Source organism: Sesamum indicum, unplaced genomic scaffold (genome assembly GCF_000512975.1).
Source record: "Sesamum indicum cultivar Zhongzhi No. 13 unplaced genomic scaffold, S_indicum_v1.0 scaffold00190, whole genome shotgun sequence".
In the NCBI taxonomy this organism is placed as follows: domain Eukaryota; kingdom Viridiplantae; phylum Streptophyta; class Magnoliopsida; order Lamiales; family Pedaliaceae; genus Sesamum; species Sesamum indicum.
In genome coordinates this window covers 1-15658 of record NW_011628085.1, presented here as the reverse complement: position 1 = coordinate 15658, position 15658 = coordinate 1, and the positions used below count along the sequence as shown (strand labels likewise).

General features: G+C 32.0%; 2 protein-coding genes across 2 annotated transcripts; one reads left to right on the top strand and one right to left on the bottom strand.

Annotated features, from left to right (window-relative positions):
* Positions 1 to 3910: 3910 nt before the first annotated feature.
* Positions 3911 to 9997, top strand: LOC105179703 (zinc finger CCCH domain-containing protein 42-like). Its single transcript, XM_011103357.2, has 6 exons — positions 3911 to 3980; positions 6054 to 6243; positions 6333 to 6442; positions 6544 to 6731; positions 9040 to 9118; positions 9954 to 9997. The coding sequence occupies exons 2-6, from the start codon at positions 6071 to 6073 to the stop codon at positions 9995 to 9997; spliced, it is 594 nt and encodes a 197-aa protein (XP_011101659.1). The 5' UTR covers positions 3911 to 3980; positions 6054 to 6070.
* A 1167-nt stretch (positions 9998 to 11164) lies between these two features.
* On the bottom strand, positions 11165 to 12191 carry LOC105179702 (phosphoglycerate mutase-like protein AT74). The gene has a single exon (XM_011103356.2). The coding sequence runs from the start codon at positions 12189 to 12191 to the stop codon at positions 11382 to 11384; it is 810 nt and encodes a 269-aa protein (XP_011101658.1). The 3' UTR covers positions 11165 to 11381.
* Positions 12192 to 15658: the final 3467 nt, after the last annotated feature.

Genomic DNA, 15658 nt, shown 5'->3' with positions numbered 1-15658 from the left:
GGCGCTATGGATCAAAACTATGATAAATAATTATTCTTAAATATGATTAAACTATTTTTGTATGAGCCATAGCAAATAATATTTTAGTCATACATGCAAAAATCATGATAAACATCCGGTATGTGGTGGCGGTCAACAACAATTCGCTACGGCTATTTATTTTTGGTCATTACAATTAGCTACAGTTAAATTTTTTCTAGTGCTTCCAACTCGCTTATCCTGTTTGATTAAGAGTTAGGGTAAATTATATCTACACCCCGACACCCCTAAAATTAGGTCTAATTACACAAATATTCTATGTCTTTTGTAAAATTATAACTCCCCCGATTGGGGGTCAGTGTAATGTACCTTCTAAGATATTTGTGCAAAATTTCGATATAATTGAATAAAAAAAATACTTATAGTATTACAAATAATAAATAATATTTACATAATTAGACCTAATTTTAAAAAATATTAACGTAATTTACGAATATATATATTGAGTAGTACTAGATTTCAAGAAACATTATAACTTAATAGAATGTTCCTTTCATACTTGTTGTGTTTGTTAGAAATGATGATTAGTGATTTTGGTCCAAATCAAAGCTACCCCAACTTCTCTTGACAACTCCATTTCAACCCCCACAATTTATTATTTTATTTTGCTTTTCTACACCTCACCAACATATATATAAATATGCTTAAAATGACATTACTTTAAGTGTGGGTCAAGTGGAAAATAATGTGAATTGCTTGTATGGGTAGTTGTGGACTTGGATATTTATGTTAGCATCTATACTCTTTTAAATAAGTTTAGATGTCAAAGTGTAAAAACGGGTATAATTCAAATGATAAATTATAATTTATTATTTTTATTTTCACACGAGTGTGCCACGTACGGCTAATAATCCTTTATCTATCACTGATTTTTTTTCATATATATTTTGTTTTATTACATGCAATTGCAAATAATTTATATTTATACATATTTACATGATCAATGTCTAGTAGTAATTACCAAACTTGAGTGCTCAAAATTCAAGTTGTTCAACTTGTTTACTGTCAAATTTTGAACTATGATTAGTGATGAGTGAGTTGAAGTTTTGGTGGGACTAGAAAAATTAAATTTAGTATATATATGGCTATTTTAATGTGCAAGTTAGGAGACTTTATACCAAAAAAAACATTATTAAAAACCTCACACATGATAACATTTTCAACTACTTATGCTCTAATTGGGTAATGTTCCTTTCCACTCATCATTATGGCATCCCCAATTACACTCATAATATATATTAATCCATCTTACCTTATCCCAAATAAAGCAACTCTCCAATGACTTTTAACATGTACCATCACTTAATTTTTTTTTTAATTCATTGCATATTTTATTTATTTTGAAATAACCATGAACGCGGAAAAAAATATAATTCTCGTCCTGTAAATTAGGGTGTGTATAGTCATTTTGGATTTGTTCAAATTAAAATTTGTAAATTCGGTCATGTAGTTTTAAAAGTTATGACAATTCTAGTCCTTTCCGCCAATTTGGCTGAAAAATTTTACGTTATCAGTCATGTCAATACTTAAACTGGTGCTTCTGATGAATTTGATGATATAGCAGTTCATTTTTTTTTTTTAAGGAAATGACTTACCAAAAAGAAAATTACCACTTGATGATCCGGCAAAATTTTTCAAGTTGTAATTTTTCTTGTCAAGTCATATCCTATAAAAAGAAACCAAAAATATGTTGGACTCTCATGTAATCAAATTCCCGGAAAGTCTTATTTTAGGTGTTGATATGGCTGATGATATAGAATTTTTCGACTAAATTGGCCAAAAAAGACTAAAATTGCCATAACATAAAGGACTAAATTGTATTTTTTCAAATTTGAGCGTTGGCGTGAGTCGAGTTTAAAGTTATTTTTTTAAATCATTATTATAAAGTCACTATGTTTTCGTTTTATTTAAGTGTATAAATATTGTTTGTACATAGATTGCATCATTTAATTTTTTTAAAAGAATATTTTATGCACATAACATGTATAAATATATGTAATACGTATAAAATAAAATAAAAATTATAATAAATTTTGAAATAAAAAATTGGACCACGAGACAGAACTATTGTAGCCCACTTGTTAGGGTTATGTGCAATAGATGCTCAATTTTGATAAATAATTTTGTATATCATTGGAGTGGAAAATACAATAATGTCTTGTTCTGAAAGCACTTTTGTCTACTGTTGTTTGTTGAAATTCAAATTTTTAATGAAAAAAAAAAAAACAAAACAAAAGAGAATCCGGAGATTTCTGAACCCTAAAAAATATGTTATTACTTCATAGTGCGAAAATTTAAATTTTATCATAATTAATGAATATTTGCCGTAGTCTATTGGTGTAGAAAAGTTCTTCGTATTATTGTGATACAATTTTTGATAATTAATTTGATTCGAACAAACTTAATTCGATAAAAAAGTTTCCGATGGGATGCACATAGAATTCAATGCGTTCCGCTGTTGCTGCAGAATCTTAAATAAGCTTCACGAACTTGCCAATTTACTGCCGAATCTTTTAATAAATGAGTAAACAATATACACTAAACCTTTACTTAAAATATACACTACCAAAAAAAAAAAAATTATTTTCTATATTATAAATGACTAGTACTCTCTATCACATATTCACGTGCAAATAAAATTAATGTGAAATCTTAATTTGATGATGATTAATTAACATTTGATGCGTCTTTAGCTATAACTAATGATTTGACATCGCCTAAAATATACAAATTAAATAGTTTTTGTGTAGCCGTAGTTAATTAAAACAAAGCAGTTGAAGACGAGGTTTAGAGAGTTATAAGTTTTTCATTGCTATTCAACATTTACCCCTTTATTTTTTTTTGCTCCTTTCAATTTCTTTATCTCATTTCCTGTATTAATTTCCTTTATTTACTTACCAAAAATATTAAATAAGATTGGATGATAAGATAGATATGTCCTGCCAATGTATGCACAATTAAAGAGTACAAAGTATTATTTTTATAATTTTGGTATCTAGATTTTATTATTAATATCACTTTGGTACCTGTATAATTACAAGTTACATTGTTGGTAGCCTGAATTTCAGTATTAATATCAATTTGATACTCAATCGATAATTTTTATTTATTTTTCTATTATCTATTTATACAAATTTAAAATGCACTTTGAATTAATATCACTTTGATACTCAATTGATATTCAGTAGAGATAAAGTGATCAATTATATGATAAGTGTATTTTACTTATTAGAGTAAATAATATTTTGCCATTCGAATTATACCCATTTTTATATTTTGACATCTAAACTTTTTTTTTGAGTCAACTTACCATCTCAATTTTTGCGAAATTCGCACTTTACCATATATGACTGTTTTTTTATTGATTTTTTTGGCGAAAAAGCATAACAGGTTGTGCATATATAAAATATCATCGCATAACTCTTAAATGTCATATGTGTATTGTATGTGATTTTTTTTTCGACAAAAAATTTGATAGAAAAATAGTTATAAATGACAAATTACAAAATTTTATAAAGTTGAGATGGTAAGTTGACGCAAAAAAAAAATTAAAATTTTAAAATGTAAAAATTATCATAGTTATAAAATATAATTAACACTATTTATTATGTGACTAATTTGATTAAATAGATTTTAAGGTTTTTTCAAACAAAATGCGAATTGTCCTAAATAAACGGCGAGGGAATAGAAGGCAGGGGAGTCTGCCGATTCGGCCTAAAGGCCGACAACAACAGGGAGTCTCTCTGTCGATCAAAGACATTGAAAAATTAAAACAAAACAAAGCCCAGGAATCTCTCTGAAGCAGCACCAAACCCTAAATCTCTTTCTTGGACACATTGCCGGCGCGCCCCTCCGTCGTCGGCCCGGCGGTTCTCAGTGCTTCTTCTTAGCCACTACAAGCTCATCTGTCGTCGGCAGCCGCCACCCAGCATATTTTTCAGGTGCTTTTTCCTCATTCTTCTCACAACACTCACCCCATTGGTTTCTCTTTTTAAATATGCATATTGGCATTTTGATTGGGGCTTGTGAAGGTTGTGCAAGTGATTATAACTATAAGATTCTCTTATTGTGGTTTGAGATTGAAGATTTTCATGGCTATTCGTAATTGGGGAATTGTTGGTGAAGTGAGTTAGGGTGTAAAATCGCAGTTTATTTTCTGCTACTTTGTTGTTAAATTCATGTATTTGTTGTTAAAAGAAAGCCAAGTTTATGCCTCTTCTTTTCCTCATTTTGCCCTTAAAAAGGAGGCAGGTTGCTGCCTCTGTTTTCCTTTTCTTTTTTTTTTAAACAGAGGCAGTAAAGTTGCCTCTATAACTACTAGAAAAAAAGAGAAGGATTGTGCTTCTGTAATCAGTTGTATAAAGGCAGCATTGCTGCCTCTGTTGTTTCTTATGAGTATGGTATGGGCTCTTTTAAGCACGTGATTTATGGTATATTCCATGATTACAAAAGTCTGAACGATTTATGGACATTAGTATTACATATCTTCCTCATTCTCGAAGTCTCATGTTTTAATTTATGCTCATAGCAGAAGCAACAGCTACTGATGCATCCAAAAGTTGCGAACTTTTTGCACTTTCATAATTCCGAAGATGCCGAATCATGAAAACTCCAGTGTAGTTAATCATTTCAAAAGAGAATCATCCCTCATAACTGAAGAATCCCTTTAGCTGGCCAACGTAAAACCTTGCATGCATTAAGTAACAATATCTTTCACAATTATGATTGGAAGCAAGAATCTTTATTCCTGATCGAGTCTTCTATGAACCCTCAAATGTTTAGCTACTATGTTGAGGCTTTCCATCATCCATGAAGCATGACTCAGACCTTTAAAAATGTCTTAACAGAGGGAGTGTTTCTTCATAATGCAGGCTGCTCCCTTTGTAACAGTTGTGGCGTTGCTGCCTCTGTAACAGTTGTATAGACACTCCTCAATGCCCTTCATTTATGGATTTGGTGTGGATACTTCTAGATGACCTTGAGCAGTATAGGATACTCACTACATATGGATGCATGGACATGAGGTGGATATATGAATCTACATTTTTTGAGTATCCAAATAAAACAAAAAATTAAAAGTTCACAATTTCACATAGTATATAAGATATGCTCTGGATACAGGAGGGGTATCAATTAATATTTGTAGAACTCAAAGTGAAAGAAGAGAAGATCTTGTAGCCTTTTGGCATCAAGTTAGTGCTCAAGAAATTAATATCTCTGTATCACAGACATAAATAAGGAGTTGTTCTTAGTGAAGGAACAACGGGTTTTACCTTGTGCATACCTTAAGCCCAAGTGGTCATTTGGATTGGCATTTACCTTATGCATGTAGTGTGGCATATTTAATCCCGAGTTTCTATTTCTCAGTTTATTAGCAAACTTAATTGCATATTTTCTGCATAGTTTGGTTTTGATGTTTAACCATAGGCTGTTTATGGTTCAGTGAAGTGGAGTTTAAGTTTTCTAAGATAAAGCATGAATCATTTTTACTTTTTTTAATATCGACATATATGCTAAAAAAAATGTATTTTACTAGTTCTCTTCATCTTTGAAGGAAATAAAGGCAAATGTAACGAAAAAGAAATCAATTATGTATTTATGTTGGCCACACGTAAGCAGGTACCTCCACTTACTTTTTGTATGGCATTACCAATTTGCACTTATTTAGAGCCATTTTTTGATTCTTAACAGTTCTCCTTAATATGAAAGTGTTTATGATTATAATTGTCAAAGGTAGGTAGTTTTCTTATAACATGCACCATCAATCTTGCTTATATTTTTACTGTAGATTTGTGTTAATTCTTTGTGCATGGAATTGCGTGTGGATCTGAAAATGAATGTTCTAAAATTAATTTAATCCTACCTATATGATTGTTGAGTGGCTGAACTTCTATCTTCAGGTCATGGGAAAAGGTTTTGGTTTGAGTATTTGATATTCTGAAAATGAGTTTTACTCGAATATTAAGTTGATTTTACATTTGTTCTCATTGCTTTTCTTTATATATTAAATTCAGGGAAAAAAATTATTTCCATGAATCCCTTGACATTGGTAAAGCGCATTCAGAATATCAACAAAAAAGAAGCAAATCTAGGAATATCCGAAGAGGCATCATGGCATGCTAAATATAAAGACTCGGCTTATGTTTATGTTGGTGGCATCCCATTTGACCTGACGGAAGGCGATCTCCTTGCCGTTTTTGCTCAGTATGTTTTGACTTCTTAATTTGTCTTTATATAGTAATTGGCCAAATGTGTTGTTTGATTTGTTCTGATGATCTTCTTTTTACATGTAGGTATGGTGAGATCGTTGATGTTAATTTAGTCAGAGACAAAGCTACAGGAAAATCCAAAGGGTTTGCTTTTCTTGCTTATGAGGATCAAAGAAGTACAAATCTAGCTGTAGGTTGGTTTCTTTGCCAGTAACACTTTTATTTATTCTTCGAAAGTGCAACCAAAGTAAAATGTTTCCTGTCTCTTACTGCTGTTATTTGGGTGATTGTACAGACAATTTAAATGGTGCTCAGATTCTGGGCCGAATAGTTAGGGTGGATCATGTAAACAAATACAAAAAACTAGAGGAGGAGGATGAGGAAACTAAGCAGCGGAAGAGGGAGGAAAGAGGTGTCTGCCGTGCTTTTCAAAGAGGAGAATGTAATCGTGGAGACAGCTGCAAATTTTCTCATGATGAGCAAGTTAGTTTTGAAATCTCATGATATTATATTTCTTTTTATTGGATGCATGAACACACTGAGCAATAGCTCGTATTCATTTTTACTTTTCTAATGATTGTTCTTTTCCTTGAACAGTTATGTGTTTGCAGTGCTTCATCTACTATTGGATTATGGTCGTACTTCTGTGTTAAAAATGTCTAGGAAATTCTTGCCAACAGCATTCATTTTTTTATTTGGTTGTTGGTGATGCTGTGTTGCTATTAGTCTGCAGTTGTTAAGGTCTACGCCAAAATTAGCCTGTCATAAACAACTTGCTCTTCGATATTTATTTATTTGATATTGTTTTTCCTCTGAGACATGATGAATTGTGCATTATGATAAAGAACTGAGTATAGATGTTTGATTCTAGAGTAGCAGAGACTATCTAAAATTGTTAGTTGGGTGTTTGCTGTAAATGAGTCAAGTAGGAAGATGAATTCCTTAATGTAGATGGAATGGCTTGAAAGCTTTGTCTACCTTATCACAACATTCAGGAGTATTTTTGTGATCTTTTAGATCCTACTGGGTAATCTGCTAGTTTCTGAAGTTATGTTTGGTTCTCTTTGTATTTCTTTTAAATAGCCTTAAACAGGAAAATAAAATACATATTTGTAACTTGTTTATTTTGCTCCTTTCACAAAATTTGTTTTCTCTGACAATTGGGTAGGAAACAGAAACAACTAGAAAAGAAGAAAAGGAGCTCTGGACTGGTCATTGATGAGAGTTCTGGGTCAAGTCTCACAAGCATCAAACTTTTGTAGTCATTGCCTTAGGAATTCTCTTTACATATCCCTTCCACTACTCTTCGTAATGTCTCTGTTCCCTCTGTGAAGTTTTCAGTGTGAGATCTCTCAATCTTCTCATTATGAGTCATTGATATTAGCAATGAGAAAGCATTTCCGTAGACCATATTACCACCTCCGCCAGTAACCAATCAATTCTTGTGCTTGCCTTTCCTTGACAATGGTTTTTTTGGCAAAAGAAGGCCAGTCACTGGGCAGGGGGTTAGCCCCTACGTGTTTGTTAAGTCAAACCAAGGTACATGAACGTTTTAAGACAAAGCTAGATAAGGAGTACTATTCCCTTACTCAAGAAATAATTAGTCACTCCTAAAATGAGGAGTACTACTACTATCTTAAATTATTTCAGCCTAAAATACCGGGTAAATGAGTCGTGAAGCTGCTCCTATAATCTCCATGCCTTTCCGCACTGTCAAAATCTGTGTGTCAATTGCTTCCTTTTGCCAAGCTGTTTGCTGCTTTATTTCCTACTTGGTAAATATGACTCATCCTGAATTGAGCTCCCCTGAACATTAAGCGAAACTGTGTAAGAAGATGTTAGGAGTTCCATGGACATATGTTATTGGATTGGATGATTTGAATAACCACTCGGACATCTACTGTTCTTGCATAAAATCTGTACAATTTTGTTCACCAAATTGAGAGGCAGAATCAAATGAAGTTCAATGACATTCCAAGTTTCCTCTTCCCAATAGTAGATAACAATTGATGGGTTACAAAAATCTGAATTTACCAATCTCTGACCAATGGTGTATGGCTTAACCCATAACCCATTATCATGCCATAAGCATATCTCACATATCTCTTGCCCCCAATTATTACATAGCTGATTAAATGCCTGTTCTTTTGGTTTTTAATTTATTTCCTGTTGTCTTAATTGGGCGATCCATTTATACATACATCATGAAAAATGGTAAAAAGATGCTAGAATATTAGCCAGATCCATATTTATGTCTTATAATTACTGATAACTAATTGTTATACTAGTTGTAATATTTATTTTGAATAATAGAAATGACTAGTATTATGGTGTGATGCTGACTAACACATGCTGAAGCTATGGAGCTGTTGAGCAGCAACCCTTCTAGTTCTAGCTTCATCTATTTGTGAAAACATTGGATCTATAGTTTTCCAAATGTTTTAATTTGGGATGCATGAGTCTTCTAATGCAATGCTCCGTTTGTAATTTAGCTGAAGCTATTAGGTAGCAGTTGATCCCTTGGTATCAGTATGCAAAATATAATCTGTTAATGTTCAAGTATTTGTTTAAATTCAGTAACATTCATCTTTATTTAAACAGCATATTAATCCATGAGCTGATGTTTACTTACCGCCGCTTAGACTGTTCTTTTCTCTGTTGTATTATGCCTGTGTAACTCTACGACAGATTAGTATCTCATTTTATTTTCCACTTAATGCTCTGAAATTTGGGTCTGAAGTAGTTATCTGTGTGCAATTATCTTCTGAAAGCTCTTTTATCCTTAATTCAGAGAGCTGCTAATACGGGCTGGGGAGCCGAGGAAGACAGACGTCCAAGGTGGGTGCAGATGCATTTGTGTGGTAAATTTGGTACGCATAATAATAACTACAAATTAGTATAAAAGGGAAACAAACTTGTTTTAATAAAACCGTGACAAACAACTAAATTTTGAACGTTTTCAGAATTTCACAAAACTTGACCCAAACGTAGGTCTAGACACATTCTTTTGTGTGGTAAATTTGCTAAGCATAATAATACCTACAAATTAGTAGAAAAGGGAAGCAAACTTGCGTTGAAATGACCGTGACAAACTGCTAAATTTTGATCGTTCTCAGAATTCCACAAACATGACCCATACGTAGGTCTAGACCCATTCTTTTGTGTGGTAAATTTGCTAAACGTAATAATAGCTACAAATTAGTAGAAAAGGGAAACAAACTTGCGTTGAAATAACTGTGACAAACTGCTAAATTTTGATCGTTCTCATAATTCCACAAAACATGACTCAAACGTAGGGCTATACCCATTCTTTTGTGTGGTAAATTTGCTGAGCGTAATAATAACTAGAAATTAGTAGAAAAGGGAAACAAACTGGCTTTAATAAAACCGTGCAAAAATAGCTAAATTTTGTAAGTTCTGAGAATTCCTTGGTCTGTTATTATTACAAAATCCTTGCTAAGCGTATCCCTTGGTCTTTTGAGGGAGACACCAATTGTAGACAAATATGGATAAAAAGAGACGATTTGAGTGTGCTTTTTTTCTTTTATTTTCTTTTTTATTCTCTGATAAGTAAATTGTTGTGGATAGCTTCAGGATACATTTCATAAAGCCTACTGAGATGAATTTTTGCTGGGGTTTGATATCATTTTGTATCTGAGATAGTCTTGTTCATGTGTGGATGATAGTTTTTAATTGAAAATGCAGATAAGCTGAGCATTGCTCACTGTACAGTGACTTGCAACTGTTAACTTCGTTAATTCTGGCACTCAGTGATTCATCACCATGGACTATGCTACTGAGATGAATAATAAGGTTTGGTGTAATCGAACAGAGTTGTTGTGGCATACTTTCTTTACTTGTATATAATAAATATTTTTTATATTTTAAAATATATTATAAATAATATAAAATATATAAATCAACATATTATTATTTAAAAAAAATTAACTTAAGGGCATCATTGGTACACCAAAAAGATCAGCATAGCGGTGTCGCAAATCAGCAGTTGTGAGTGAGAACTTGTTTTTGTTTTTATATTAGTATAAATTAAGCTTGATTTGTAGGAATTGCAGCTAAACTTGTGATTGAATGCAGCGGGATATCGTAGAACATGGCTTTATTTGCATCCACTTCCCTAAGGTTTTGGTATTTGGCATCCACCCACTAAGTCTTTTAATTTTTGGCAAATACCTCCCCACTATAGTTTTTGACCTTTTGGTCAAAGAATTTATTAAAATTTTACTTACAGATTAAAACCTCTAACCTAACGTTTATTAGTATATAAGGAACGCTTAAATGTGTGTATATGATTAATTTTTTTCTTTTTTAAAAAATAATTATTATTCAATAATATGTTAATTAGATAATAAAATATTAAAAAATTAAAAAAGTTATGAGAAAATATTGAAATAAATGAGAGAAGAAAAAGGAATGTGAACGTTGAGAAGAGAGAAAATGAGAAGTTGAGAAGAGGAAAAAATAATAAAATATTAAAAAAAATATTGATGGACCATAAAATTAAAAACACCAAGAGTGCTTTTTAATAATATTAAAGAGAGATGAAAGCTACAAAAGAATAACTATTGTATTTCTATCATATAAAAATAATCATAATATATAATCAAGAACAGTCCAAAACTCCAAATTTTTTGAAGTGCATAATTTCGAAATGAGATAAGAGATTACAGTAAATTAAATAAATAGTCGTTTTTAATAATATAATGTTTATTTATTTTTTGAAAAACTGAAGAAGGTGGGTTATTTAAATTTTGTTTTTTTTATATATAAGCTATAATATGTATTTATAGATATTTTAAACTGATAATTTAATTCTGATATTTTATTCGTAGCTAACGATTTTGATTCCCACATCATTGGGTGAACAACAAGTTTGGTAATAAAACAGATAGAGACCATATCAGTAAAGAACTAAAAGAATTGAGAATTGAAAGAACAGAAGCGCAACCAAAAACAGTTATTCAATCGGAAGTAAAACCTATCAGACCAGAGTCTCCTTGTAATTAAGGAAGTGGGTGGTGTATAAGATTTTTCATTTTTTGTCATGACCGGAATCTTCAACGCCGTCATCACAAGTTGCTGGATTCTGGACATTAATTACTCAGACTTTGTGATTCAAAGAAATCCGGGGCCATAAGCTCTAAGCTTCTGCTCCTCAATCATTTCTTGAGACAATCCCCATTCCCTCAGCTCCTCATCTTGGTGATGAACAGACAGGCTGTATTCCCCGTTGCATCCTACCTCTATCACTCTGTACTCGCAGTTTCCTGGATTGGTCAGACCCTCAAACTGATCAATACTCCAATTGAAGCATTTCATGAGGAAGAGAAGAATCGTGAGCCCATGGGAAACCACTATCAGGTTCAGCTCGTTCGACGGGCCATTGCCGAATCTGTTGGTTTCCATGTCCCTCCACAGCCCTTCAAGAAAAGCTGATACTCTGTCGTGAACATCAGCACTGGATTCGCCATCAGGGACACGGTAGAAGAATTTCCCGTACCCGTTCCTCATTCTCTTGATCTTCTTCCTCGTCTCCATTTCCTGGAAATTCCCAAAGTGTTGTTCCCTCAGCCTGCATTCTTCTCGCACTCCCACAACTTTCTCTTTGGGGAACGTTTCTCCTCCGCCCATGATCTCTTCCATCGTTTCCCTGGTTCTGCTCGACGGAGAAACATAAAAGAAGACCTTCCAGTCGCTGTTTTGAAACAATTTAATTTCCCTGATTTTGGAGCCAGTTTTGTGAGCCTGATGGCGACCCTTTTTGCTCAACTTGATCTTGTAATTGGGCACGTATTCAAGAACAGTCTCATCCTCATTCACTTGGGTTTCCCCATGGCGCACCAGTATTATCCGCTTCGGCAGATAGTTTTGCTTTTGTTTGTTGTTGAAGGATTTCTTACAGGACAGGTTTCCAGTGTTTGTCATTCTTGCAATTGGTTTGAGGAATGAGTTTAAGATTGTTGTTGGAGTTGGGAGTCTGTGTTGTCTGTGTATTTATAGTTGTCATTTTTCATATGTATGGGGTAGGTTGAAGTATGTACAAAAAGAACTTGTTTTACGGAGCATTAAGACTTGGAATTTTTCAGTCTTTCTTGAAAACCCACCTCTCATATAATACTCACAAATTCACTGAGTTTGCAGAAGATATTAAGAGGGAAAAAAGCAAATAACTTTTATGTAATATTATAAATGAGTAAATTATCTTTTATGAAAAAAAAAAAAAACATAGCAATTTACCTCCCCGTATTTTTTACAATACAACAACTCAGGGAGGTAAATTGCTATTTTTTAATTTTCATATGAGGTAATTTGATCCTTTGCAATATCATAAGATGATAAATTGTTATTCACCAGATATTTGAATTGCGAAAAAAATAGAAAAAGTGGGTTTTATATCATTTTTAGTTGAAATTACAGTAAAATCATGTAAAGTGAAATGAAAAATTCATATATCCAGTAAAATTTAAATTCATGATTTTGAATTTATTCATAATACGACTATGAGAACAATGTAAGTCGGGGAAGAGGGGCCACTTCATACCATTCCAACTGAATTTTGGAGGAAAGTGATAGTTTGCATGTATTTGCTCAATGAAACAAGCTGGAGAAGTGAGTAGTAAAACAACAAGACTTTTGACCAATTCAAGAAGGAGCGTTAAAGACGATCTTCTTTGAAAGTTGAATTTGAAATGTACATATATATGGAAGCAATTTTACAGTTAAATTCATTAGAGATTTTTTTGAATATTTCTATTATCACAGGAAGTCTCTGAATTTTTTCTCTTTTTATCGTGAAAATTTTGGTTTCTTCTTCATTTTTTATGTTAGTTTAGACTATATAAATTCATTCGTCAAGTTTTTATTAATTGGAAGCTGGAGGATATGGCTCTTTTGTATGATATGACACATCGATGTGGCAACCGTGCCTATCAAATTATTCCAAATCTATCAAAAAAAGTGAGAAATTTGGAAAATGATATACAAAAGTTTCAAAAAACACATAAATTGTATCAAAATATTTTTTGTGCTAGCTTGTGTACTTGTGTTTGTGGTGTGGGAAGCGTAACGAGAGGGCTCAAAAAACACATTTCATACTGAGTATATATTAAATATGTGAACTAACTATTTCAGTAAAGGGAAAATTATTTTTTTCGTCATTTAACTTTACCCCCTATCAGTTTTAATCCTATAAGTATGCCTTTTATTTATTTAGTCCTTTAAATTATAAAAATGATAACAAATAGTCCGAATAAGATTCTCCACATGATTTTCCTGCTAGATTTTGAAAATCAGCCGAAAATTGCCACCTGGTAGTCAATTTGTTGAATTTCTGACAATTTAGAGACGTGTAAAACCACGTGTAAGCACATGACCATCAATGCTGATTGAGGATTATTTAAATATCAAAATTCTAAAAAAAAATATATCAAATTTAAATTTTTTATAATTTAAATAAAAAATAAATTAAAACTATAATATAAAAATTAAATTATTTTAAAAATTATATTATTTACTATAAATAATATTAACTATACTTATAAATTAAAAAATAGATAATTCTAAGGGACCAAGTACACTATTTGTCCATAATTTAATTTGAGGTTTATCATCAATTTTAATTGCTAAAATATAGTCATCCCTAGTCTTGGTAGGATGTAGCAAGAATATATTTCTAGACGTTTCAAGTGTAATTTGAATTGTACGGTGACGTACAAGAAAGTCTCGACACCTTTTAAGGACAATCGTACGTATATTCCAACTGAATGTTTTAATGAAAAGTGAGAATTTGCAGGTAATTTTCTGTGTCTATGTATCAATGAAAACGCGACATTTTGACCAATTCAAGAAGCAGCGTTAATGACTCTTCATCCAAACTTGAATTTGACTTTTCCATATAAACTATACATATGCAGGGGATTTATTGTTAAATTCAGATAAAAATGACTTGTGTTTATTACTAAAAGATTTTTAAATATTTAGTGATTATACCAATGATTTGATATTCTTTTCACAAATACACTAATAATTGTATATTTGTTTATAAATATATTAAATTCCATCTGATAAAATAGAGATTATTAAGATTGTTTGTATGTATATATATGCAACAATAAGGAAGCCTTACAGCCAAAAAAAGACCACATAGACCCACATGAAAAGGAAAGCTGAGGACCTTAGGTGAGAAAAGGTGCCTAGTCCAAATAAAGCCCAGATTCAAGAACAACTTCAAAAATCCTAAATGGTATCCACATAGGACCCCTCAAACCAGATCAACTAAAGGCCTCTTGAAATGAATAAGTGCTAGTCGCTAAATCTAAATCGTCGAGTGATCGAAACAAGCAAGCTAAAAGGTGTCCCTATCCAAGGAGGTAACTTGCTGCTCGAAGTCCACAAAGCTTCGGCTGTTGGAGGATATTCCTTCCAACCTCCTTCACGAGGATTTGGGAACCCTTGCTGCAAAGGGCATATATCATTCCCTCTAAGATTAGGGACTTTAATGCCAAGGAGCTCTCCCATCGAATTTGGAAGGATTCGATTTTATCCTCCAGTCTGAGGAGTCCCTATAAATAACAAGTTCCTTAAGGTGAAAAGAGTATTCTTTTTTACACTTATATACTAAACGTCGAACTCTGCTTTACTCACTTTAATACTTTTTAATTTTATTCGTATACATATTAATTTGAACATTTAGGTGCTAAAGGATCTTTTGCAATTCTCATCCCTAGAAGTTTGCAAACCAAGACGCAAAAGACCTCGAGTTGGTGTGTTTGACCCAAGCATTTTTTGCTCACTTCAATATTTACTTTTCATCATTTGAAAAATTCAAATATTTATATTTTTGTACACACATACCGCTAGTATGTGTAGATAATAATATGATGATTATGTTCTAAATATTTTTTGAACATACCAAATAAAAGATCTTTTTCGTTTCATTTTCTTTTTGAAAACTATAATCTTGGTTTCTATTTGGTGCAAAAATTATAAAATTACACAAGATACACATTTTCTTGTTAACCGATTTTTTTCTTTCTTATGCATTCAAACGCGGTTTGGAATTCTGTGGGGAACTATACATCAAACGTTGGACAGATCTTATAAATTGAAAATGATATAAAATCCACTTTTTCCATTTGCTTTCGCAATTTTAATATATGGTGGATAACAATTTATACTTCTATGATATTGCAAATGAGCAAATTACCCCCTATGAAAATTAAAAAAAAATAGCAATTTATCTCCCTATGTTTTTTAAAATGAAGCAATGTACCTGTAAATTATTTCATTTTAAAAGATATAGGGAGATAAATTATTGTATTGTAGAAAATAGAGGGAGTTAAATTGCTATGTTTTTTTTTTTTTTTTCATAAAGGATAATTTGCTCATTTATA

Excerpts from the sequence above, each read along its gene's own strand:
- LOC105179702 (XM_011103356.2), bottom strand. The coding sequence starts at position 12,191 with ATGACAAACACTGGAAACCTGTCCTGTAAGAAATCCTTCAACAACAAA.
- LOC105179703 (XM_011103357.2), top strand. The coding sequence starts at position 6,071 with ATGAATCCCTTGACATTGGTAAAGCGCATTCAGAATATCAACAAAAAA. Across the intron at positions 6,443-6,543 it reads AAGTACAAATCTAGCTGTAG|ACAATTTAAATGGTGCTCAG; the intron begins GTTGGTTTCTTT and ends GTGATTGTACAG. Across the intron at positions 9,119-9,953 it reads GCATTTGTGTGGTAAATTTG|ATAAGCTGAGCATTGCTCAC; the intron begins GTACGCATAATA and ends TTGAAAATGCAG.